This window comes from Periophthalmus magnuspinnatus, chromosome 1, assembly GCF_009829125.3.
Source record: "Periophthalmus magnuspinnatus isolate fPerMag1 chromosome 1, fPerMag1.2.pri, whole genome shotgun sequence".
Taxonomy (NCBI): domain Eukaryota; kingdom Metazoa; phylum Chordata; class Actinopteri; order Gobiiformes; family Gobiidae; genus Periophthalmus; species Periophthalmus magnuspinnatus.
The window spans coordinates 25,356,017-25,383,310 of record NC_047126.1 but is presented as its reverse complement, the minus strand read 5'-3'; the positions used below and the strand labels follow the sequence as shown (position 1 = coordinate 25,383,310).

The 27,294-nt window shown below is 39.1% G+C and overlaps 1 protein-coding gene across 2 annotated transcripts in view; it reads right to left on the bottom strand.

The window, feature by feature from the left end:
* Window positions 1-26,936, bottom strand: part of ttyh3b (tweety family member 3b) — a 49,093-nt gene extending 22,157 nt beyond the window's left edge. The window contains exons 1-3 of one of the 2 annotated variants that reach the window (XM_033976043.2): window positions 26,488-26,936; window positions 21,983-22,144; window positions 4,528-4,721 (exon numbers count right to left, since the gene is read on the bottom strand). In XM_033976043.2, the coding sequence (XP_033831934.1) occupies window positions 4,528-4,721; window positions 21,983-22,108 (320 nt within the window). In that variant the 5' untranslated portion in view covers window positions 22,109-22,144; window positions 26,488-26,936. Of the gene's footprint in view, window positions 1-4,527; window positions 4,722-21,982; window positions 22,145-25,955; window positions 26,015-26,487 lie in introns of those variants that run through there. The other variant, XM_055223609.1, reaches the window with a different exon arrangement.
* Between the last annotated feature and the right edge of the window lie 358 nt (window positions 26,937-27,294).

Genomic DNA, 27,294 nt, shown 5'->3' with positions numbered 1-27,294 from the left:
ACAAAAATACAACAAACTAAATCATATCTTAAGGAGCGGTTCAAAAAATACAAACATTCAAATAATTTCATATTGTCGACATAAAGCTTTTGTCACTTGTAGACTTACTCACAGTGCAAAGAGTAACTAAAACTTTGACTTGAGTATGACTATTGTTACACTGTATAATATATTACTCAAGTGGGAGTAAAAGAATGGGATATGAAAACTTGTCAGAGAAGTATTAGTACTATTCACCTCTGGCTACATCTTAAATTTAGACTTCATACAGTTCCAAAATATCAACCCAACATGCACTTCCCCATATCAAGTATTGAATATGGATGATATGGTTTTTAAAAATGATTTATTGAAGGTGCAAAAAGCCTCTTGCAGACTTCAGTCACGCACAAGGGGATGCAGACTGGAATATTCAGCTCTGCATCCGATCTGCTCCTGTCGTCATGGCAACCGCTCCGGGCCCACGAGATGGCTGAGTACATGCGGGTGGAGAGCTAGAGTGCTTGGTATGCTAAATCAGAGCACGCCTTTCGGAGATCTTTGAGAACAATATATTGTTAGATAAAGTTTGGTTATGGCAGGAGTTTTCTGTTTACATGTGTCCTACACTAAAATATTCTTAAGTTAAAAGAAATAATTCACATGATGTCTGAAAAATAATTTACTCATAATCATCACCTTATACGCTATCCATTTTAAACACCCATAAAACCTGGGCTGTGTCAAAACTCATTTTTATTAAAGTCAAAGGTCTCATGTTTAAATGGCCTGTACCTGTTTTTATCCATGTATTTGAGCAAATTTTGTCTTACCCCAGTACAAATATTTTGCATAAGCAGCTGTTGAGGTCAAAATAAGTCAACTGTGTGCTGTCTGAATGTTAAATTGTTTTATTGTCCAATAATCAGGAAATGTGTATTAGCTTGCTAGTTACTGTTAGCTTTTCCGTCTCAGCAAAACTCTGCTCTCATCTCAGTTGTGAAAAGCCCTTAAAACTCATCACTGTGAATAATGAGGATGCTCAGAATGCAAAAACAAACCGTTTAAAATTAACTAGTTCAGATTTTAAGACAGTAAAAACTTAAGACTTCCTGTAAGTTGTTTCTACTGGAGGTAGGACAACACGACACAGACAGAAGAGGTACAGAAGTATCAAAAATCAGACACTAATTGATATTATTGAAACTAGATACTCATTTGAGCAGTTATCGATACTAAAAATCACCTTCTCAGGACAGAAATGAAGATTTCCTAAATAGCTTTACAATGATCTTGAGCTGCATCTGAACAAGTATAAGACACAAAATCTAGTATACGCCCCTGCACCACTATGAAACCTACCAGGACCTATCAGGACCTATCACATCCTACTGTCTAAAAAAGGAGTGTTTTTTATTATCATTGGAATCAGTATTGAGTATCATGTCTATTGCTTAGTATTGACATCGAGTTTGAAATTGTAGTACTGGCAGCACTAGTAAAGAGGGAGAAAAAGAGAAATGTATATCCAATCCAATCCAATCCAACTTTATTTCTAATGCACTTTAAAACAACAGAGTTGACCAGAGTGCAGTACACAACAGACATTTTAAAAACACAGATAAATGACAGACATACAAATAACTACAAACTGTACACTATAAAAGTCAACATATCAATGAAAAGCTAAAGAGAAAAAGTGCGTTTTAAGAGCTGATTTAAAAGTAGAGTGACTCAGCCTGTCTAAGGTGCAGGGGCAACGCGTTCCACAGTTTGGGACCAGCCACAGAGAAGGAACGGTCTCGTCGAAGTTTCCTCCTCATTTTTGGGACCACTAACAGTAAAAGATCTGCAGACCTGAGTGAGCGAGCAGGAGCATAAGGTTGAAGCAGGTCGGACAGATATTGTGGGGCGAGGCCGTGGAGGCATTTAAAGACAAATAAAAGAATTTTAAAATCAATATGATAAGAGACAGGGAGCCAATGTAGGGACATCAAAACAGGAGTAATGTGTTCCCGTTTTTTTGTACCAGTTAAAAGGCGAGCAGCTGCGTTTTGAACAAGTTGGAGATGTGCAAGAGAAGTTTGGTTCAGACCAATATAAAGAGCATTGCAGTGATCCAAACGATTGGATAAAAGCATGAATTAAAATCTCAAAATGATGCTGTGACAGGACAGGTTTGACTTTCGCGAGTTGATGAATTTGAAATATATATTTCTATATTTGTATATATAGAAATAGGTTTACACACAGTCATTATAGTCTAGTGTGCTAAATAAACCTCGGCTGTATTATTATTATTATTATTATTATTATTATTATTATTATTATTATTATTATTATTATTATTATTATTATTATAAGTGAAGTGTGCCTGTCTGACCACTCCAATTTTTTCTTTCATAATTTTGGATGTGTAAAAACCAAGCAAAACAACCACAGTCAGACCTTTACCCCAGAGAGAGGTGCTCAGTGTGTTTAAAGTGCAAGCGGGGTTAAAGACCTCAGAGTCAGACCAGTACAAACATCCTCTATTTGCACTAAAACTGATTAAAATGTTAATATTGTCATCTGAATAAATAGATGAATAAACATTTGATCTGTCAATTAAAAGTGCATCTTATACACTGTTAAAAAGTTATTAGCCAACTAAAGGTTTTTATCTATTTTATTTAATAAAGTTCATTTGTTGTGGAACAAGTTTACATGACAATAGCATGGTCTGTGCAATACCTAACTTTATTTCATCTCAAACTTTTGTTTTCTGTAATTTAATTGGATGATGTACTGATGATATCCAGTCAGTGAGGAATAGGCGTGTTCTAATATCACATGTGTTCAGTCAGCACTCACTGTAAGCAGAGAGCGGGAGCAGTCTGGTAAAATAGTCACAAAAATAGCCATGGGTGCCGAGTCTACAGGTCTTATGTGGGACTACTGTTAAAGCTAAATTCAAATTATGATTTATTCTTAGTGGGTATATACAAAAATGAGACACTCCGTGATTAGATTTATTCCTGTATCTCCTGTTTACCAAAGGTTATTATTTTAAAATAAACGTACCCAGGACCCCACTCATAGTAATACCACCATATTAACAAAGAGTTAATAACTTAGTTACGTGGGATGGCTGCTACACATGTAGATCTGATGGAGGCAACAACCACTTTGTACTCCACTATATTAGGGAAATGTGAAATAATAGGAACAAAGCCAACTCATTCATTCCACATAGTTTTGTACTCCTATTGGACCCAGAGTGCTTTACATCAAGGAGCCATTCACCACAATCACACCAACAATGTGCATAGACCAGATGAATGTGTCTTAATCAATGACACAATTCATTTATTATTAGTCTGTCTACATCACCAAAGCTCAAAATGCACTGTTCCACCTTGTGATGTCATGAAGTTTTTAAGTTAGCAGCTAACTTTTACCTTTAAGTAAGCAGAGATTGGAAATTCCAGGGCTGAAATTATCCAAATGTCCAAATGATGCTAGTGAAGTTGTAAGAAGTTTAAGGTTGGTTTTTTTTTTCATCTCTTCCCTGGTTACCAGTAAAAATGTAGAATTGAGTTTAAACTTTGCGTCCTAAACTTTTAGAACATTTTAGCTGACTGGGTTACTTGTTGCTACTATAATTTTTGTATTTTTTTTCTATTTGTATTTCAATGTATTCATGTGAAGCACTTTGTGAAAAGAGACGTACAAATAAAATTTACTTAAAACACAGCGGAGTACCTGTATTAACACATGACATCACAAGGTGGAACAGAGTGTTTTCTGTTTGAGAGAAGAACTAAATAGTGTAAATCGTGTTAAACGTGTGAATGAAACAAAAAACAACTCCAGGTATGTTGTTGATGAGAAAACAACATTATAACAGATCAGAAAATGGAGTAATATAGGCCCTTTAAAGTTTATTGTTAATGTACATACTAACTTCCAACAGCTGCTTCAAAGACCTCAGCACTTTATGATCTCTAGAACAATTGTGAACAGGATAAAGACACAAAAACCGATCAGCATCCTGGTGTCAAACTCTTTACTGCTTTCCTTGCAAGAATTTTGGGGCTGGAAAAAAGCAGTCTGCACTATTACAAGCTGTTGTCTTGTTTTCTACCAATTTTATTTTAAGGCCCAAAATTCCAATATATTTGCATCAATTGTCAAAAGAATATATCTATGCTTTAAGAGCGCACAGAGTTTTATTCAATGATTTTTATGCACATTGTCCAACTACTAAAGTACTACAATCCCATAGATATTAGCTAGTATTGGTGCTAAATATAACATACAAACAACATCCATTGGCCTGCACTGTCTACAGACATCAAAATGAATGTTTTTATTGAAAGCTGCTGATGGTAAATGTGCCAATGAACACATAGCTAGTATGTAATGCTTTTACTTTAAGAGGGGACCCTAAGATGAGTAGTCTTTGCACTTATAGAGACCCTTAAATAAACAATAAACCGAAACAATTCCCAAATTACTATTTTGCTAATTTGAACCATTCAAACCCAGTGCAGTCTTGGTCCTTACCTGCAGACGAGGGTGGCGATGATGACGCACCAGGCCGTGCAGCAGCAGTCGGCGCTGGGCTGGGAGCTACCGTGGGAGTGGGACGCATCCTGGTTCTTCCTCCTCCGACAGCACAGCCAGAAAGAGTAGAAGAGCAGGAAGAGGAGATCCAGAGCCAGGCACAGGAGAGCTGTGGCCCCCAGGAGGAGCACCGACTGTGGGGAGAAAAGAGAACACATGAAAGGGGGGCAAAATGTATTCATCCATAAAGAAATGATTGAGACCTGTGTTATTATTGGTTATGGATAAGGTCTATTCAAATGCAGTTTTGATTTGATTGTGATTAATCTTGCAGCCTTAGTCAGAGGTAGCCTGAACTTCGGAGTGCACCGACATATCAGGTTTTGTTAAGATTCCCATTCATTTATTCCACAGTTCTCAAACTTTTCACACCAAGTGCCACCTAATCCCACCTATGAGCCCTCATTCCTTTTTGTCCACTATCTGATAAAAGGGAACCGTGAAGCTCCTGGGCATGTGAAATATTAAGTGAAAAATGTAACCCACTTGAGTCAAATCAACCATTGTGGGAAGAATGAAGATAAAGCTTAAAATTTATAACATTTTGATTGGCCTTTTATAGGACTTCTGCCTGGTCTTTTTTTTTTTTTTTTTTTTACTTTACTACAAATCCCTAAATCTCATTTTAATGGCTTCAGCTTTGAAAAGGGAAAGATAATTGTCAAGGCCAGTCTTTCAGACCCACCCAAAACATGCAAATCCTCCAGATAAGGTAGTCCTGACCAAGACTAGCTCAAGAACTGGAGATGGGTCCCCACAATGCCATATCCACTGCTCCTGACAGGTTGACCCCAGAGGGTGGGTCAAATGCAAATGACAAATTTCCCCACAGGGACAAGTGTATCTTAATTTTAACCTTAATCCCTCCAGAGAGTAGCTTTACTTTTTATATTTAACAAAAATATCAGAACTGAAATCTGATTTGGTATTCAGAAATATTCTCTGTCTAGAAGTCTTCAGATACCATTTTCAAAACCTATATTTGATTAAAAATATATCTTAAAAACCTCAATGTTCAATATAAAAATTGCTTCACTAGTTGACAAATCAAAACATTAAAGAAACTACAGAAATAACTCTTAGTTGCAGCCCTACAGCCCGTCTAATTCTGAATCTTATGTGTAATAACACTTGCAACACCCAAAGCCAAAGTATTGTAAATCATAACAAATATAATTACCGTGTCCCTGTAAATACTAGTTTTAAGCCACTCACTACATTCATAGAACATCTGGGCAGCCATTTGTGCACGAGGCATTCTAGCAATTACATTACAATTACATTCCAACAAAATGCACTGCAGAATAAACATAGGGTTAGCAGTCAGAGGGCAGCATGAACCATGCTCATTAAAGACTCAACATGGAACTTAGCTAATGTGGCTACCATAAAACAGCATCAAACACCTCCAAAGAGAGCGGAAGTAGCCCAAATAGCAAGTGGCCACCTCAGGACACATGTGAGGTGAAGGGGGGAACCGAGACTAGACAGGCTCCTGAAAAGCCTCTCCAGACAGGGAAGAAAGACAAGAGGGACGTGAGGCAGCTGGATGGACCACGGAAAGAGGAAATACTATGAGACTAGAGACTATGTTATAAAAGAAGGGGCCAATTATACACTATGGGTAAGGGACAACTAAAATAAAAACTAAAATATATACATATATATAATATGTATGCAAAGATGAGCGGCTGTTTACTGAAATAGAGCCACATGAGGTTTAAATCTGGGAAAACAATTGTAGGTTTTGTTGGGCCATGAAAAACAGAATAAGTCCCAAATGTGCGCCTGTTATAGCACTTAGCCTAAAGAATCCCTCTGAGTATGTACAGCTGTTGTTATGTCGGGCTGTACATGTAACACAAGACATGCATAACAGGCCTTTAGGCTTTTCTCATTATGCTACAGTACTGCTATAAGGCAGTGGTTTTCAGTATTATAGGGATGTACTTTATGGATCTATATTACGCTCTTTTCAGAACTGTGTTATAATGTTGTGTCCTCATAAAAACTGAGTTGTACCTGGAGTTGTGTTTTGTTTCATTCACATGTTTAACACACAAACCCTGCATATTTAGTTCTTCTCTCAGACAAAAACACTTCACCTTGTGATGTCATGAGTCACATCATACACCTAACACTAGAATTATTTGGCTGATCTCTACTAAATCAAAAGTAAAAGGAGCTGTTAACTTGAAAACTACTATGACATCACAAAGTGTAACAGAGCATTTTGAGCTTTGGAGATGTAGACAGACTAATAATAAAAGAGTTACTCAAACCCCTTGAATACTGTAAATGAAGAACAAAACATAACTTCAGGTATATTTTTGATTAGCTAACAACATTCTAACATGAGAAGTTCACGAGAATCCATTTTGTGTAATATTAGCCCTTTTTACAGAACACATTATGCAAAACTGACTATTTTCAGCTTTTAACAATGTTATATTTTGTCCCCTATTCAAACATACCTGGAGTTGTAATTAGCTTAATTCATACTTGTTTGATTAATCCGTTAAAATCTTCTCTCAGTGCTCAGAAATGCAGTGTTTGCATATTGCCCATTTAGTTGTGTCACAGATAAAACTACAGATTACTCCTGCAGTTTGTATTGTGTTGTATGATTTTATGTGTCTGACTACAATGGAAAAACAAGTGTCTGTTTTGTTACTAATGTTCTGAATGTCATTTGTAGCTTTATTTTTGCTTCTATAATTTTAGTTTGGAAAATTGACTTGAATCTAGTCCTCACTTGAGTTGACAATATGCATATTATACCAAATGAACACAATTCTATCACAGACTTTTAACGGCCCATGCTTGACCACTTTTAATGGTCAGTAGAGCTGTACATGTACAATTAATCAAATCAAAATCACAATTCACAAATTGGCTACAATTTTTAAATACCATAATTTTCCTGTTTTCCTTGACAAACAACAAAATATCAGAACGTCTGTAAAACATGTTCTGAAATGTAACTCTTGTATTAGTTTGTCTGTTCATATTTCTTCTTTTTGTCAATTCTCGTGTCCATGTTTAAAATGTGAACTTTGAATAGGATCCTATTATTAAAACATAAAAGACAAATCTCTTCACAATCTCAATGTCTGCCAGAAAAAAATGTATGTCTATTCTATCTATTTAACTCATGCCGAAATGGGACAGGCCTACACCACGGAGCGTACGTCAATCGCTGTCTGCTGACTAATGAGCTATACAGCTGTTGACTCACGATAAACATGTAAAATGGACACGGAAATTATTACAGCTTTATTTTTTATTATTTATTATTTCATAGAATAAGTGTCAAGGTATTGTCATCGCAGGCATTTATTTCTGTTTAGATTGAATGTAAGGAATTAATCTTTCCCTTTGAATATCAATAAGCAAATATAATATTCTACGTGATTTTTTCCCAATTGTAGCTAGTATTACAGAACTTTAAGAAAATATTCCTTGTTTCTCCCATAGAAGAGGTCACACGCGGAGCATTATGGGATATAGCAGTGTGCAAAGTGTGCTCCGATGCATGCTTGGCTTATGGCTGATCTCCATGGAAACACTAGAAACGCAGGGCACATTTGTTGGCCTCATTCATGGGGTGCATAAAATGGGACAGGCCTTGTCTCGCCGGAAGTGGTTTACCTCATCTACAACAGTGCGACATGAAACTGTTAAATCTGAATAAAGATCTGTACAGTGTGTTTGATGATTAAAAAGGAGGGAGTTACATGGAATAAAGGAATGTTCAGTTATTGCTAGACAATAAGAAGGCATTATTATCATTAGAAATTATTACTGCAATAAGAAAAATGTAAGAATGTTCGTTTCTATTGTAAACGTCAAAGACCAAGAGAAACATAAAGTCAGAAGGGTTTAATGAGTTTCACACAGGTAATGTGAACAATGAAGCAACGGACTCTCCAGAAAGGACAGAAGAGAGTCCTGAGACGTGCACAAAAATCTTCATGAGTTCCGTACATTCCATACGTCTGCGCCCCCTGGCAGCATGTGTCATTTACCTTCGCGCTAGTAAATCAAGATACTAGTTTGATGTATCGCTGCACTGCTAGAAAATACTTTACAATAATAAGATGAAAAGAACTGGCGCGGCATAGAAGGGAAACAGCGCCCTCTACTGTTATTAAAGTGGTGTAGCCACTGGCCAAAATACCGAATCGTTAAACTGCAATATCCCACTATATGTACAACTAATCAGTGTTCTCTGGTTTATAGACTATGAATGTAAAAATGATTTTGTTACCTCTGTCTCTGTTATTACGTTTTCACAAGGTATATTTTGTTAAAGTTATGAAGTTGCTACAATTGAGAAAAAAATCACCTCGAACGTTATATTTGCCTATTGATATTCAATCTAAACAAAAAGAAACGGCTGCAACGACGACATCTTGACTTTTCTTCTATTAAATAATAAATAATTACAAATAACGTACGTAATGTACGTATCGTACGTTCAAAGACAGCGGTGGAAGTGAGGCCCGTGGTGTGGGCCTGTCCCACTTCAGCAAGATGGCAGCTACACTGAGGAGGACACACTCTCGTCTGGAAGCTTCAAACTACACTTTGAGGAGTACTTCGAAGGGGACCTTCAAAAGGTGCATTTGGCGAATTGAGACACGGCCCATATGTGTGTTTTGAGTTTTACTTCCTGATTGTTTGCCCCACCCTAATGTGTTCCACCTGTGTCCCATTCGCCTGTGTGTGCACATATACCATGTTCTCCTCTGCCCATTGTTGGTCCATTGTCAGTGTCATGTCAATTTTTGTGTTCAGTTTTATTTCTGGTCTTTGTTAAAGTTTACATTAAGGAATGTTTTAAGTGCAGTCATGCATTCTTGGGTCATTCCTCTGTTTTAAATGTGACAGTTACAGCCTGAACTTTGTGTTTGAATTGGGTGATGGCTGGAACCAACTGCTGCAATAAAATATCTGAGAGTGCAGGCAATTAACCCAGGGGGACAGTGGGTCAGAGGAGTGAATACAGAGGCTATAACACTGTGGAAATAAAGAAGTGATCCAAGCTAGCACCATAAAACATCAGGGGTAGAGGGTCAAGGCTGCGGGTCAGTCCACCTAAATAAGCAGAATGAAATACAGTCTTAGCCAGGTTAAAGAATTGGATACTGAAGAGAGTGTTAAGCCAAATGGTCTGTTTCCTCCTCAATAACATACCTGGAGTTGTGTTTTGTTTCATTCTCACATGTTTGTTTAACCCTTTATTATTAGTCTGTCAACATTACCAAATTTCAGAATTCATTGTTCTACTTTGTGATGTAATGAAGTGGTAGTTTTCAAGTAAACAGCTATCTTTACCTTCTGTTCAGTAGAGTTTGTCAACTCCAGGGCTAAAATCATCCAAATGATTCTAGTGAAAGTGTGTAGAGTTTAAAAACACAGTGGAGCACTTCCTATATTACCACATAACATCACAAGGTGGAACGTGTTTGAGAGAAGAACTCAGCCTAAAAATGCAGGATTTGTGTGTTAAGTGAATAAAACTAAACAAAAGGTATGTTTGTGATGCAGAAACAACATTAACACAGATCAGAATATAGTCATCCAGTCAGTAGGACTGGGTAAGGTAATCAGATTTTCACTGAATCAAGATCAAGTCATTTTAAACTGTCAGATAGATTTGGGTCTTTTTAATGGAGACGTCTACTGCTAATCACCTGTCAGTAAAAGGATGTGGTTTGGAGCAGGGTTCACATCATAGACTGTACATATAAATGGGCATAGCTAACCTAGCCACTGTGATCCAACAGTAAGTGAGGGTAGGCACAATTCGACTCCATCAACACTGGCTCCAATTAAAAATATTGCCCTTCTCTCCATAACTGCTGTTGTCAGGCTCGTTATTCTGATCTTAAAATGTTCATATTAACCCGCTCTACATGATCCTGGTCCTGGGGTTTTTATTTCACTATTTCATCCATAAATCAAAATAAAGAAGATAAAGATAAAGAAGGGGCTTTACCTTATCAGCTCTTAGTTTGCTATGATACTCACTGTTGGCAGTTGTCTAAGTCATATGCTATTTTAGCCATCCTTCAAAACATGCCTGTAAAAGCCTTAGTTGATGTTCAAAAACAAAAAACATGAAAATCACAAAATTGCAAAAATTAATAATAAGAAGAATAAATACTCTTTCAAAATGATGCAAGTATAGACTATTGATTGATACTGAGAGGTCAGAAAGTTGCTGAGAGACAGTTGGAGCCACTGCTGTCATCTGTCCAAACCAAAGGGAGTTCAGGGCATAAGATCCCTGTTATTAACTACAGGCTTATACTGCACTACTCACTGTGTATATAGCAGAGACCAAACACTAATGCCTTTTCTGATATGTATGGCCTCCAATGAAGCCCTAATACCATCCCATAATGCCCTATATATTACACTGAGGAGAAAATTAAAGTCGGCTCTACACAAAAGGGAAGTGATATAGCGTGTGTGCATGGCAGACCGCCCAAGAAAGCTACGCTAACGGCATACCAATGAGGCTGCAGCAACTCAGCCAGACCAGAAAGTAGAATCGGTCAGAAAAAAATGAAGTTGATACAGAAAATATTGTGAATAAATGATAATATTAAAGTGGGACTAAACACCTAAACTCCGGCCACAACCACATTTCAAATACTGCTAAACTGGGCAGTACCTGTGGACTAAGTGAAGAAAGAGGAGGGGCAGGGTCTGGGAGTATAAGGAACGTTCTGATTGGTCTAACAGGTATCCACACTTCAAAGTCTGCCCATGCAGCCAGGTGTTTGTAGTACATAGTCATATAGTCACAACTTTTTTTATTTTTATATACTACGATCATGAAAGAGTGAGCATATGTGACTGAAACATGAAAGACATTTTTCATTTTTTTTATTAATGAATCAAAAAAATGTCACACTTTAGTCTTGGTTAAGTAACAAATGAAAGCAATACTACAATCAACCCTGAATGTAGGATGCCAATAGCTGTCACATACATAGGTGCATATGATGACAAAAAAACTGCATTGTTGCCATAGCAAATAACAGTTTACAGTTTCAGTGTGGTTAGCCCCTCAGTGTAGTTAGCCCCTCCCCACAGATAGATATAAGGCAGTGACCACCAGCAATCTGACCAGAACTGAAGAAGCTGCTGGGATGAACAGCGAAACGTCTTCACTCCTACAACGATTTGTCCAGTTGACAGATTTGAACTCTTTTGCTATGGATCAGACCTGGACGACTGAGGGTTTACACAGACATAGCAAATAACAATCCAAAAGAAAATATATCCTTTGAATGGTGAAAAGTGCTCATCATATCAAGAGGACCCTTTTGGGTTCATTGTTGGTTTTAGTCATAGGATCTGGCAAAGTGAGGAGATCGTTCAACATTTATGAAGATGATACATGGCAATATTTAAGTTAGTAACATATCTTGGTCTCTTAGAGATAGGGTGAGGAGCTCGGTCACACAGGAGGAGCTCAGAGTAGAACCACTACTCTTCCACGTCAAGAGGAGCCAGCTGAGGTGGCTCAGGCATCTGTTCAGGACGGCTTCCTAGGGAGGTGTTCTGGGCACATCACACTGGGAGGAGGTCCCGGGAAGACCCAGGACACGCTGCAGGGACTATGTTGGCTGGCCTGGGAACGCCTTGGGGTCCCACAGGAGGAGCTGGAGGACATGTCTGGGGTGGGGGAAGTCTGGGAGTCCCTGCTTAGACTGCTGCCCCCCTGACTCCACTCCGGATAAGCACAGGAAAATTGATGGATGGACGGACATATCTTGGTTTCACCTTCAAAGCTTAGTTACTGAAAAGCTAGTAAAGATTTTCCAGGACCAATGCTAAATCCATAGTAGTACTAATTGTAAGTGCATTAACTGTTGAGGACATTACCACGCATGAGTAATCTGCAGTACTGCCTGTGCGTTATTGGACTCATTAGGTGAAGACTATGAAACAATAACAGCACGAGCAGGACTCTTGGTGTCTGCTACATGGGATTACGCCTTCTAATCTGACTCCTCCTTCTCCCCCTGTGCGCAGATTAGCGTCCTGACAAACCACTAGCGCAGATTAAGTGTGGATCAATTAGCCGGGTGGAGAGTGGAGGAGGAGCTGTACTTTCCACTCTCCAGACCAGGCACACTGATCTACTTTGCACTGTGTGAACTAAGGCTGCAAGATTAATTGTAATCAAATCGAAACTGCAATTTGAGGCTGCCATTTTTAAAGTATCACAGTTTCCGCCACAAAAACAAACCACCTTGCCTGGGATCCAGAATGTACACCTCTTCAATACTTAACAAATATGTGAGTCTGGTCACTGGTGAATCTCTCAGAGTTCAGATGGGTGTGATTAAATAGGTGGATTAGCCAATCAGAGACAAGTATGGTCCATCCATGAATACTGATTGCACAATTAAATTTGGTTCTAGATCAAGATGCAAAAGAAGGAGTGGTGACCAGAACGATATTCCTCTGTATAAAAAACACAGAGGCAACAAACTATCCTCTCTTTCATTTTCATTTTTTTCATTTATCTTTATTTATACAAAGACAGGCCACAGAGCACCCTGTTAAGATACAAATAAAACAAATAACCACATAGGTCAAACATTAAAAACAGGAGCAGTTGTGATTAAAAATGTTTATCACTAGATTATTAAAATGTAGTAGTGGCACCAATCTATCCACTTTTGTAGGTCCTTGAAAAGTATTTACATTTTTGTGAAGCAAAATAACCAAAAGCTTTTATTTCCATTTCAGTTCTAGTGTGGCCAGTTTTCAGAAGTAAACAATCATGAGATCTTGCATTGAAATTCCCTTATCAAACTTCAACTTCAACAAAGTGAGATATTGAGGCAGTCTATCATGTAGTGCCTTACAAATACATTTTATACAGTGTTATTCTCTTCTGACAGGAAGCATTGGCCAACATACTTTCAGATAGAGTGTACAGTGATGAGTCTCACTCTGCATAAAACTGCTAACCCTGTAGTTTACCCCGCTACAAATATATTACCGGTAATCAAATGTGATTCTTGTATTAGTTTGTCTGTTCATATTTCAGTCTTTTTGCCAGTTCTCCTGAAATGTGAATGCTGAACAGAATCCTATTATTAAAACTTAAATTGCAAATTTCATTGCAATGTTGGTCACAACTGGATATTTTCCCAAAATGGTTTAGCTCTGTGTGAGCTGACATGAGACATTGCTTCCCCCTAACTGGGCTCTCCATGCCAAGGTCACACAGCAGGGATGTCCTCTATCCTCACAGCTTTTCTCTGAGCACATGGTGACCCGGGGTTGTTCTGATCACCCGGGTCACTGGGTCAAAGAGCAAGCACAACACAGAAGTAAGATTGAGACGTGAGCTTAGGTGAAGAGCCTGCTTTCTAAAACTGTGGCTCAAAATGCATTTATTATTGAACTGAATTTAGCATTAACTGTCAAATGATGGTTTTCATTTTGGCAACTAACACAATTTCGTCCACTGACTGAATCCCACAGATTATTTAATGTGTACCTTTTTAGCCAAAAAGTAGTTTGTTTGTTTGTTTGTTTTTTTTCATTTTGGTTGTGTTTATGGCACAGAAAAGCGGGCCTGCATCTCCATAAACCTGACTCTTATTTGGAATGCAGAAGGGCCTCCTTCTACTTGGTTCCATAGAAATGTTGTTCCTTTAACCTTCCAGAATATGGCATAAAACTAATCTATTTCTATTGGGAATGTTCCGAGGTATGGTTTTAACTTTCTATTTCCAGGTGATCTGCCACCTCCAGAGAGTTACATACTTTACCTTTAACAATATCAGATCTATCATTATTAAACTTTGATTGTATTTTATTCACTTTTTTGTTTCGAATGTTTTTAAATGGCTGAAGGGATTTACAAATTTGTTGTATTTTTGAAGTCTAGATTATATTTTTGTAACTTTAGATCTAATTATGGAAAAACCCTGAAAATCCTCACTTCCACAGTGGGATTTCACACATGTGTTGTCAGGTCACATGGCCACTGTAATGCTGTGCAGCTGTTTAACTCTTGCAGCTCGCTGACTCTGCATTTCTTTAATAGACACTTCATTCCAATGTTCACCAGGATCCAGGAAGAGAGCTCAGGATTTCAGGTTGGAACTGTTTTTAAGCACCAGCATCTGTAATGAGGGTTTGGATGAGTGAACAGACTGAGTGACAGAGAGACACTGGGAAAGAGAGGGAGAGGAAGGAGTGAGGAAGAATACAGCTGAACTAGAATCTCAAAATGTTCATTCCAAGTATCATGGGTTTCAGCTTCCTGGTATATGCAACAGAACTTTTTCCCATTCAGCAGATAATATTTTCATTGAACAGAAATGGTGGACTGAGATTTAATCTGCCAGCTGTTTACAGAAGCATTTTGAACCTGTGATTAAAGACCACAACAAGCCACTCTAATGCTGATCAGGTACTTCACTATGCTGAAGGAGAGACAGGGTTTACAACAAATGTAAAATGGCTTCTGGATGGAGCTAAAATATCTTGTGTCCAGAAGACTACCAATAAAACCGTTTCTACATTGAATCACTCCTAAACATGAATTACACTCAACACGTTTCAGAAGGGATTACATAATGACATAATTAAACAATATTAAAAGCTAAATGTACTATCTTTTAAACACTCAGAAGTTCTCAAAATGGTGGAAAATGTCATGCCACTGAAACCCAAATATGTTAAGTGAGAGTACATATGTGCTCAGAGAAGTAGCAGCTTTGCAGTAGCCTGTCAGTTATTGTGCCCTGGTTGCGCGGTTGTTGTTGTGTGATTGTGCGGTCACACTGGGGGCTTGTGTGTTTGCCGAGAGGAGGAGGAGGTGGAGGGCTCTCAGCTGGACCAGTGGATGCATGAAAGCCTTTGAGACAGATAGACCGATCCAAGACAGCTTCAGAAAGGAGTGAAAGAGAGAAGAGAGAGAGAGAAGAGAGAGAAAGAGCGCATTCTTCCACACACTGCCCACTCTCCCCCTCTCCGTCCATCGTCCATTCAGCCTCCCCCCTGCCCCCTCCCCTCCCACGACCCACGCTAGTCTAGCCACAATGAATGATTTCTCTAAATAGGGCCCCTCTGTTCACACACATGCACACACATACACACCCCCACACACACATACACACGCACACACACCCCCACCCACCCACCCCCACACGCACACACACGCACACACACACACACACACACACACACACACACACTGGGTTTACGTGATTCTTAAATTCATCTTTCAAATGAGTTTAACCTTAACCACAGTCGCTACTTGCCTAATCTGTTTACTTATCTTTTTACTTAAGTTACCGGTAATCATTTTACTTCCTGGGTGGACACAGGCAGCAGATGTTACTGTTATGTTACAAGCAACCGTGATATTAACAAGTGCTAAATCCTGTCACTACACAATAGTTATGATTAGACTAATAATCACAATTTGCTATTTAGCTCTATCCCACCAAACCAAGTCATAATTCCAAAAATGCACATTAACATTAACCTGATTTAAACCCATATCTGAACTTGAAATAATTTTGTTGATCTAATAATAAAGGCTCAGATCATGGGTATGTGAGAGGGTGTACAGATTTTAGTCCTCGCCATGTAGCGTCCACACACAAACAGCCTCAGGGGGGCCCGTGACCTCACCTCACAAACAACGCTAAGCACTAAATACTCACTGACACAGAAAGCTACTAGCGCACGACTGTACACACATGTCATATACAACAATAACACGCTTTACAAACAGGGTAGACGACACTATGCAGCTCAATATAGTATTCACAGTGCAAGCTACAGATGGGTGATGTCTTAAAAATTATATATAAATGATTGTTTTTTTGTGTATATCATATAAAAAGCCCAAAGAATTGTAATCCTTCAATACCAAAGCTGAAACTGAAAATAACATACATAATAACATACTTAACCAATAATTTATCACAAAACTATCTAAATAGGGGTATTACAGTCATATGGGGTATGTTTTGTATCATGCACTTGGGCTGCGTCATACGGGATAGTACTGCTAACCATAAGGAAGGTTCGAATAGTGGCCGGGAGAGGTCCCTAGATTACTCAAACATGCATGGATTACATATAAAACCTCTTCAGGCATGTTTTTGATGAGGGAACTTTATAACAAGGTAAGTGGCTCCAAAAAGTAAATCTAGCGTAATACTCCCTCTTTAATGTTACCTGTTACCCGATCTTTCTGAATTTGAGCTGCTTTCCCGGTGCTATTATGGATATGCTACAATTTACAGTGTCAGTATTTATGCCTCTGATACAGTTATAGTGTCAGAGGCATAAATCAGTTTCAGTATTATCGTTTAGCGTCTATATTTACATCAGCAATATATCCAATTTGAAAATTTGTTGAGGCCACATTTTAAATGGAAAGTAAAAAATATGAGTTTATATGTGTTTAAATGTGCACTGTGGTAGAAGATCTTCCATCTGCTTGTCTCCATGGAGATGTTTTGCCTGGAATGTTCAAACAATGGAGTTCAACTTATCTATTTTGCATTTATTCATGTGCATGTGTTTTTATAGCTACATATAGTGTATCTGTATGTAAAATTGTGATTTTAAATTGCATGGCCTATGTCCCCAATATGAGACAAATATGTTCACATCAAATACAGCTTTTACTGAGAACAATTGTAATGCTGATTTATTCTTAACTGCAAAAACATTGGACATAATGTTTCATTTATGTATGTTAGAATTTGTTTTTTTGGTTGTCAAGACGATAATCCGATCAGAAAGCTGAACGAGCCTTTCATTTGGGGTTGCCAGTTTCGATGTTGAAATCCAGTTGGATAAACCAAAAAGGACTCGCTCTGATCTGAATGCTCACTACCTAAACCTCAGCACCTGCAGCAAACAGTGCAGCCTCTGCAGCTCAGTGAGTGAATTCTGTAGGTTCTGAGCTTCACATGAGGCCTGTCCATATACTGAGAATGAGAAAAATGTCCTCTACCTGCAGGTTAAAGCACTGGGAACCCAAGTGCAGTTGTGACTGTAGTAACCTTTTAAAGACTTTAGTTATTATATTTGTAGCATTTATAAATGTAGCATTTAATAATGCTACATAAAAAGCCCTCAAAAAAAAAAAAAAAAAAAAAAATATATATATATATATATATATATATATATATATATATATATATATATATATATATATATATATATATATATATATATATATATATATATATATATATATATATATATATATATACATACATACATACATACATACATACATACATACATACATACATATATATTCTTTATTTCTGTATATTTCTCTCCATAGATCTGACCTGGAGCTTGACCTTGATGATAGTTTAATGCCATACTTTGGAATACTCCAGGCAAATGGTGGACCCTCTACCAAAAAGTTACATAAAGCAACTTTAAATTTGGCTTAGGCATATTCATTCATTCACAGGTCATACTTGGTGTGAAAGAATGCCCCATATCCATGCGTGCGTCCTTATCACTTACAAAGTGTTCTGAATAGTTTTCCCACAATTTGTGCACCCAAACCATTAGATGTTACACTTCAGGTTGCAGTGTACTGGTATGCTTTATTCTCATGAAATAGTGGATTAAAGGTCCTATCTTACACAAAATTGAAACTTGTGAACTTTAAGTTATGTTAGAATGTTGTAACCTCATCAAAAGCATACCTGACGGTGTGTTTAGTTTCATTCATACATGTTTGAGTAATCCTTTATTATTAGTCTGTGTACATCTCCAGTGCTCAAAATGCTCTGTTCCACCTTGTGAGGTCATGTAGTGGTAGTTTTCAAGCTCCTTTTACCATTTGTTCGGTAGAAATTGGCAATTCCAAGGGTGAAATCATCCAAATGTTTTTAGTGAAGGTGTATGAAGTTTATGAAGAGGAGCAGAGTGTTTTTTGTTGGAGTAAACTCTCAACTCCTCCTACATTTGCAGGGTTTGTGTGTAAAACGTGTGTGAATCAAACAAATGATGAGGAAACAACATCATAACATAAATCAGAAAATGGAATAATATGGACCCTTTAAATCTGTTGTTCAATAGACTGACTGCACTGTACAACTATAGGTATTAACTTTCATTACACTGATGCAAGTTGAGAATGAAGACTCTGCACCTTTGTAAAGCAGGCTCAGAGCGTGGGAAGGGCAGACAGATGGAGTGAGTGAGAGAGAGAGGAGGAGTAGAGGAGGAAGAAAAGAGGAGCGGAGGAGGAGAGGAGAGCTACATCCTGGTCCCTTTGTGAGCGAGGGTGACTAGAGGAATGTTAAGGAGCTCTTTAGACTAACAACATCCTGACATGGCTGTGCTGACAGGAGAGTTACCATGACAATCAGCCCAAAGCCACAGTCACACGCCTCCACGGGACATGCATGCAGAGCAGAGGGGTCAAGCTAGAGTACTGTTCAAATATATTAAGAAGTCAAAAGTCCAGATAATTACTTGAGTAAAAGTTTAAAGACACTACAACTACTGTGTAACTGCTTGGTAAGGCTTCATCAGTTCACAATTTATCTGTGAACTATTGTGATTGCAATGATTTGATTTTGATTTGTGATTAATGATTTTAAATTCGGGTAGTTTACAGTGCATATTTTAAAGGTACTACATATAGCCTGTGCTCTTACTGATTTAAAAAAAGGTACTACAATCACAACTGAACCTGTGTTGCCAGTGCCTTAACCTGTAGATTTGAGGACACATACACATTTTTCTCATTCTCAGTATAATTGACTGGCCTCGTGTGAAGCTCAGAACCTCCAGAATTCACTCACTGAGCTGCAGAGGCTGCACTAGCACTGATTCATGATTAGCTGAAGGTGCTGGAGTTTAGGGAGCCACAATTCAAATCAGAGACTCCTTTTAGGTTTAAACCAACTACATTTCAGCATTGGATGGCAGAATCTGCTTGTCTCCATGGAGATGTTCCACAGTATGGCGTTAAACTTATCTATCCCCAAGAGAGTCTGCCCCACTCACACTAGAATACACATTTTCAGGGCATGTTGTGTAGCAATAAAAACATGTAATTGAATACATGCAGAGATCGTCACATACCTTTAATGCCATACTGTTGAACATTCTAGGCAAAGCAACAAAATCTCCATGGAGACAAGCATATGGCAGACCCTTCATCTGAAAAGTTGCGTAGTGGGCCTACAGAATTAAACCAGGTATCTAAGAATGGAGTGTAATTATACCAAACCATAACTTAACTGTTTAAATGAAGATAGATATAAAGAAGAACTAGATTTTTTTTTAAATTCAAATAAATTAATGAATCTGCTCTTCCCTCTTATAAATAGTGCATTGCTGGTGCCCTGTTGCCCATTCTAATACATGAAAGTAGGCCATATCATCTCTGTGAGGGAGGCTCCTCCAGGGAGCAGCAGGCAGAGGACTACAAAAAGCAGCTGTGATGGAGTGAATCCATGTGCCTCCTGAACACATTCAAATATCCTGTCTCTGCAGTGCCACGCCTCGCTGTCACGGAAACGAGCTGCTAGTACAAAAGAGGGGAAAGCCCGGGGAGATCTAATATATGTAACATGTGCTTCCACTGGTTTGATACGGTACTACAATCACATCTGAAACTGGGATTCTGTGTTTTTATACAGCTGGGGGGGAGATAAAAATGACCGTATTAAAATCTGAAAACAACCAATACCAATGACGTGAGAAGACATCATAATATCATAGAGAACCCTTACTCATTTTAGCAGTATGATCTGGCAACTCAAAGTGAGGACCCTGTTCTGCTTTCTGGATGAAGTACTATCATCATTACCCTGGCTCACATCAGATTGATATGTGTAGCATTCTGAACTAAATTCTACACATTTATCAATCTGGAACGACTCTCACTGAAAGTGATCAGGAAATTCATAATGATTATTTGAATCTGATTCAAATAATTGAATCTGATTGCCAAAGCATCACAGCGGAACAACCTGAGATATCAAACTTTTGCTACTTCCAGTTGAGAGAAAAGCACAGACATCTTTCCTGTCCACAAATGCACAAAGTGCTTACCCTCTGCACATTTTTCACAAACAGAATATTCTGTATTTTCACTCAAATAAGCTGAAGTACATCAGCGTCACCATGTTTGTTTTGGTTCGTTTGCTCAAATCTCAGTGCTGCTGTGATTGGTCCGACAGCAGCTGGGCGAATTTGAACCTTACAGCAGAAGTATCTCAAGACTGATACTGAGTTTGTGAACTTACAGATGTCGTGAGAATGCATCTTGCTGTGCAAGGTTATATAGTCATAACATTTGACCTGAACAGTTTCAGCAGAATGATCTATATCAGAACTAGTATTAGACCACACAGTATTGTTTAAAGAAAACTACAAGTTACAATTAGTGTTAAAAATTACATTCTAGTGTATTGTATTTTTAGAAATGGTGAAGTAGTGGCTTCAAGAAAGTTGTCTGAAATGTCATCTAATTAAGACGTTAGAAGTAAAATACATACTTATAATACATATAGCTTATGAAACTACTTCATAAAATGGACCAATCTTTGCCCAAAACTGAGAACCACAGTCCTGTCCCTTAAGACCAGGCTGCACTCCTCTCCACCATCTCTGCTGTGTATATTTGAGTCAAAATCATATTTGTAGTGATTTTTCAAGCTTCCTGCCTCGAGGTTACAGACACATTTCATTATAAAAGCATAAGTGGAACAGCTCAGAGTTCCACCAAGGGCGGTTTCCTCTGATCCTCTGCAAAAGACTGACCACAAGCTCCTGTCTGACCCTCAAAGCACCTCTCCATTATCAGGACTGTGACATGAGCCAGGGACAGGGGACATGGGAATATGAGGCAGGTGACAGACAGTAGGGGAAAGGGGACAGGGTGTAGGGAGCAGGAGGCTGGAATAAGAGTTAGGAGACAGGGGGTAGGAAGCTGGGACAGAAGCACAAGGGGCTAGGACAGGAGTAAGGAGACAGGGTGGAGTGAACTGAGGATGGGGACAGGATACAGGGGGTAGGGCCAGATGGTAGGGATATGATATTGGGAGTAAGGGACAGGGATTAGGGGATAGAGGACAGGGAACAGATGACAGGAGATAGGGGACAGAGGATGGGGAAAAGGAGGAATGGGACAAGGGGCTGGGACTGAGGATAGGGGACAGAGGAGGTGGGAAAGGAGGCTTTGACTGAAGACAGAGGTTACAGTATGGGGACAGGAGTAGAGGATAGGTGTAGGGGACAGGTGGTAACTTCCGGAATATACCAAATAACGATTACGATAATCAAAATATGACTGCTAATATTTTTAGCGTCGACTACTCCATTAGTGTCCATGTCTTACCTTCTGGTACTCCTGGTCGTCGGGCCTGAAGTCGCTGCTGACGAGTTGGAAATCCAGGTTGAAGTGGGGTAGGCGGTGCAGAAGGTTGACCCACCAGGGAGGGGCGTAGTTCACCACCGACGCCATTCTGAGCAGCAGTGTGAAGCCTCACCTCAGCAGTTACTGTAGAGGAGGTACAGAGAGGACTTTACCAACGCTAAACTTACATATGACCATTCTAAGGTAAGGGACTGTTGACCCACTGCGTAACATTTCTGATGCTGACCACACCAACTGCTTCTCTCCATGGAGATAGGTAAGTTAAAGCCATGATTAGGGTTTGGTGTATTTTTAGGTTTGTATCAGCAAAATCATAAATACCTCAGAACCACTCAGAACTCAGATATTTGTTATTTTTCATTTAACACATGAAAAACAGAACTAGTTCATTTTTAACGGTTTGCAGTGGTCGAAAGTTCTTCCTTCCATCCTGACCACCATGATGAGTTTATAGGAACTTTTCACAACTTTTAGAGTTTACCGTCATCGTAAATTTAACACACAGGCGTGCCAACTCCGCACTTCCTGTTTCGCAGAAAATAAAGCACTCTATAATTAGATGTAGACAGCAGACACTGAACCTCATTCATGAAACGTCCTTATAACCAAATTTGTACTTAAGGCCTTCTTATGAACATTTTTGGTATTCACTAAACTTTTTCTTAACTGAAAATATTCTCCTGGAAGAAAAACATCCTATGAACAGACAGGAGCACTCATAAGCACAAACAATTTGAAGTTTTAGAATATCATTTCTCTGATAATGCCACAACTACCACTTGCAGAAAGCATGACATAAACGATGAATTCCTTCGCTGAAGCTGTAAAGCGAGTGAAAAATAATGAGATCACACTTTCACTCATTATTACTCATAATACCAAGCCCTTATTCACCATATTTGGAAGTTATGTAAATGAAATGTAAATTGTGTGTGTGTGTAACAAATGTTACTTAATTACATGAGAAAAAAAATGAAATACAGAGCCCTTAAAGCTCCGTTACGTAACTTTTCTGACAGTAACTGCTTGTCTCCATGCAGATAGACAAGTGAAAGCCATACCATAATGACATTTTTAGTTTTATATATCAGCAAAATCAGTGTAGGCCTACTCGTTTTATTGTGTTGTCAGAACTTTAAACCTTAATGCCTAGAGTATATACATATATCATTATTCTCTATTTAACCAGGAAAGTCCAGCTGAGATTTGGAATCTCTTTTTAGGGGAGTCCTAGCCCCCAGAGGGGCACCAGAAGGAAACTTACACAGGCATAGGAAGAATATGCAAACTGTTCCTCTGTGTGGTTCACACAGAAAGGCCCGAGGGTCGAACAGCCATCATGCCACCCAGTCCCTTTGATACTTTCAGCTGATGTCATCAGTATTCCCTGGGGGTGTGGTGCTATAGGCACTGCTCTGTCAGAAGATCTGTTAGACTTTAATCTGAGCTTTGTTTTAAAACAATCTAACCAGAAAGAGCTGAGTTAGGTAGATCTACAATAGAGAGATGATTTGTACAGTTAAACAGGTCCCTCTCAAATAATGTTACAGTCACAAGCTAGATGGCATTAACTAACAGTTTTTCAGTCACTGAAGTGAAAATCAAACTGTGAATGTTTTTATTGATCATAGGCTCCTGTCAACATGTTGTTTAAATCCATTTTGGATTGAAGTAAAAAAAAAAAAAAAAAAACTTTTTTGGCAGTGTTTGCTAATGTGTGCCATGGTATCTGCTGAACATTCCACCGTAGAGATGCATATAGAATACCCCCAGCATGATGTCACTGCAAAGTATCAATAATTCTAGAAACTTTCAAACAAAACGATAACATCTCTTGTAACTTTGTTACAAGTCGGGTCTGTGGAGAGGTAAGCCCGCGTAAGGATGCATGTTTATAAGGTATTTCTGAAAAAGAAAAACAACTACAGTGAGATATTTTTTGTCTTAGTTATTGGCAGAAATGTTATACTGTGGGGCTTTAAATGAAACAGACTGCTAAAATAAAAAGACCAAATGAATTCCCCTATCAATTGTAATAGTACTAAACATGCATTAGTCTTATAGCGCTTTTATAGATGCTCAAAGTGCTTTCGAATGTCATGCATTATTCATTCACATACACATCCAATACTAACAGAAGAAGAGTTGAGTGTCTTACTCAAGAATACAATATATGTATGTCAGTATGCACTGATCAGAACTGGCAAAAATATAGTCAGTGTCTATGGACATAATTTAACATAAAAAACTCAACATGTAAAATTTTATAATGATATTTAAAGGGCTCATATTACGCTATTTTCTCATCTATGTTATAATGTTGTTCCCTCATCAAAAACACCTTAAGTTATGCTTTGTTTCATTCACCCACGTTTAAACATACAAATCCTGCATATTCAAACTGTGAAAACCTTGTGATGTCATGTTTAATACAGGAACTGCTCCATTGTATTTTTAAATTCCATACACACTGACTAGAAACATTTGGATCATTTCAGTCCTGAAATTGCTTATCTCTGCTGAACAAAAGGTAAAAGATAGCTGTTAACCTGAAAACTACAGCATCGTGACATTACAAGTGGAACAAACAACTGTGAATGAAACAAAACACAACTCCAGGTATGTCTGTCATGAGGTATGAGCATAGCTTTTGCCGGGTTACCAAACATTAGCAAAGATGTGTTCCATGGGGTGTATAAAGCTCGGTAGTTGCAGTGGCACATTTTGCAGATACTTTACCAAAGGCACCCAAAAAATAATGAAACCAACATAATTAGTTTGTTTGTGGATGTCTGTTGTAAAGGCAGAATTTCAGGAATAAATTTGCACTAATGTAACTTGTGGTGTTACATTAGTGCAAAATATTATGGTTTTGTTGTTTGCAAATGTTCTCATGTTTGTGTTGTGAGTGAAGAGCTGTGCGGTGCTGTGCGCTGATTGGTTTGGGGTCAAAATCGATGGTATACTGTTGGTTCATGGCGGTGGCGTTTGGCTGAAAAATGTATAAGATAAGTGTGAATTTTGTGAAAATGTGCAGGAAAAAAAATATATACATAATACCTATGTTTTCACAAAAGAAAGCAGATAGATGCTCTTGGCCCACCGCCTGATAGAGTAATATGGGCCCTTTAAACTGTTTGGTTTATATAGAATACTGATCTAAAATACTGCTAAAAAATCTGTTAAAAGCTAACTAGTACTCTGAGTAGTACTTTTTGTATGTGTGCTCTGTAACTTTGTCCTTGTACTTTTAGCCATGTAACTGTACTTTTATTTGAGTACAAATTTGCAGTAGCCTACTCTTATACTCTACTGCCTGTAAGTAGGCTACTTTGCCCTAAAAACTAGTTATAAATCTATAAAACCTTGAATTTCCCCCACTGAAATGAAAAGTTCTGTTAGACCGATATACACATGCTCTAAGTCTAATGCATTCTTACTGTTATTTAAAGGCCTCATATCACGCTATGTTCTGATCTATGTTATATGTTAACTCTGTTTTGATGAGGTAACAACATTATAACGTGACTTAATGCACACAAGAATCAGTTTTGTGTAATATAGGAGCTTTAAATTGTGCAGTCAAATGAAGGTCAGTGAGTTAATGGGACTGATAACATAAAAACCCACCATCATATGCATCATTCTATTACAACCACAGCAGCATCACTGTAAACAATCCTAGAAGCCATTATCAGTGCAATGCAATAAGCACGCCTTATCATGATGCGGATGTATGTAGGCCTGTATGGAACAAGAAACAGGCATATAAGTAGGCCTAGTCAGTGGAAATTTGAGGCCAATCAACCTGGAGTGATGAACAAGGATGATGCATTAAATCCCCGGGCATACGTCTTCATATCTGCCGTAAAAGTTGTTGGTCCGTATGCGGGCATTGTGCGTGGTGTCCTGCGGGTCGTTACGGGCCGCTCACCTGTCATTAGCTCTGTAAATCACCGCAGTGGGAGCGCTCCAGTGGCGGGCCATTGTGAGGAGGCAGACTGAAGCTATGAGGTCATACAGTACGAGCCTACAGAGTACAGCCGTGTGCATCAGTGTGCATCAGTGTGCGTGTGGAGAGCGGGAGAGCGCCACACGGGCACGGCAACACACAACAACACAATACAACACACAATACAACACAATACAACGCACTAAAACACACAAGAATACACAATACAACACACAATACAACATGCAGACAGGCTCAGTGCGGGGAAACGTGCACAGACACACGGTGATGTATGCATGTAGGTCAATGCAATGCTCCTACTAATGGAAGTACACTACATTAGGCTATTGTCTCATATCAGGAGCCCAATGTCTGGACTGGCTTAATAAAAAGCACCATTAAGCGGCTTTATTAAGATCAAAGTGCCGCAGTCTCACAGTCTCCACGGCAACAAGGGAACCCGCAGCTCGCTCCCGAATCCGCGTCTGAAACGCAAAAGATCAGAGGAACGTACCTAGTGCGTGTGCTTCTGTGCAGTGTGCGCGCTGCAGACACCTTTTGTCTTCCCAAAGCCGCTGGACGTCGTGGTGAATCCTGCCGGGCTCAGCGGCATCAACGCGGCCGGACGCTGCGAGCTGCGGCGGGCATCGAACAAAAGCCCTGGTGCCTGGACGCTGGACCGCGGCTCGGTCACATCTCACCGCCGCGGCCTCGGTGTCTGCAGTGGGCTTCTTTCAGCGGCGCTCCGGCGGCTCTGGGGTTAAACGCTTTTATCCGAAGATTTTTTCAGGCTCGGACTTGTTTCTTCTCACGTGCACAAACGCGGTGTTCCTCCGCGCGGTGCTCACGCGGCGCGTCGCTGTGAGGTCCGCGGCAGCAGCGGAGACTGGAGCTATTGTCGAAGCGTGAAGCGAACACGGCGTTTAAAAAGCCCAAGAGGACGGGGCTTTGCAGCAGCACAGCTCTGCCACACACAGTCAGCGCGTGCGTGCATGTGCATGAGAAAGTCTGTGAGAGGAGGGAAAAGGACAAATGCGCAAAAACGCCTCCCCCTGACGATCACATGATGCTATTACAGCCTTATAACAGAAACCAGCACGCAATTGTGTCATTTCTGGATGGATCATACATCATGTATTTGTTAAACAACTGCGACAAGTCTGTCATTGTGGTATGAGAAAACTACTTCAGTTACAATTCTGAAGACACACATTGGGAAATCCTAATGACAGTCAAATTAAATGTGGAACCACCAAAGAAGGAAACGTGCTCAGCTCTGGTCAGTGTGCACATGGTCTTTACATACAGACCAGTGCCACAG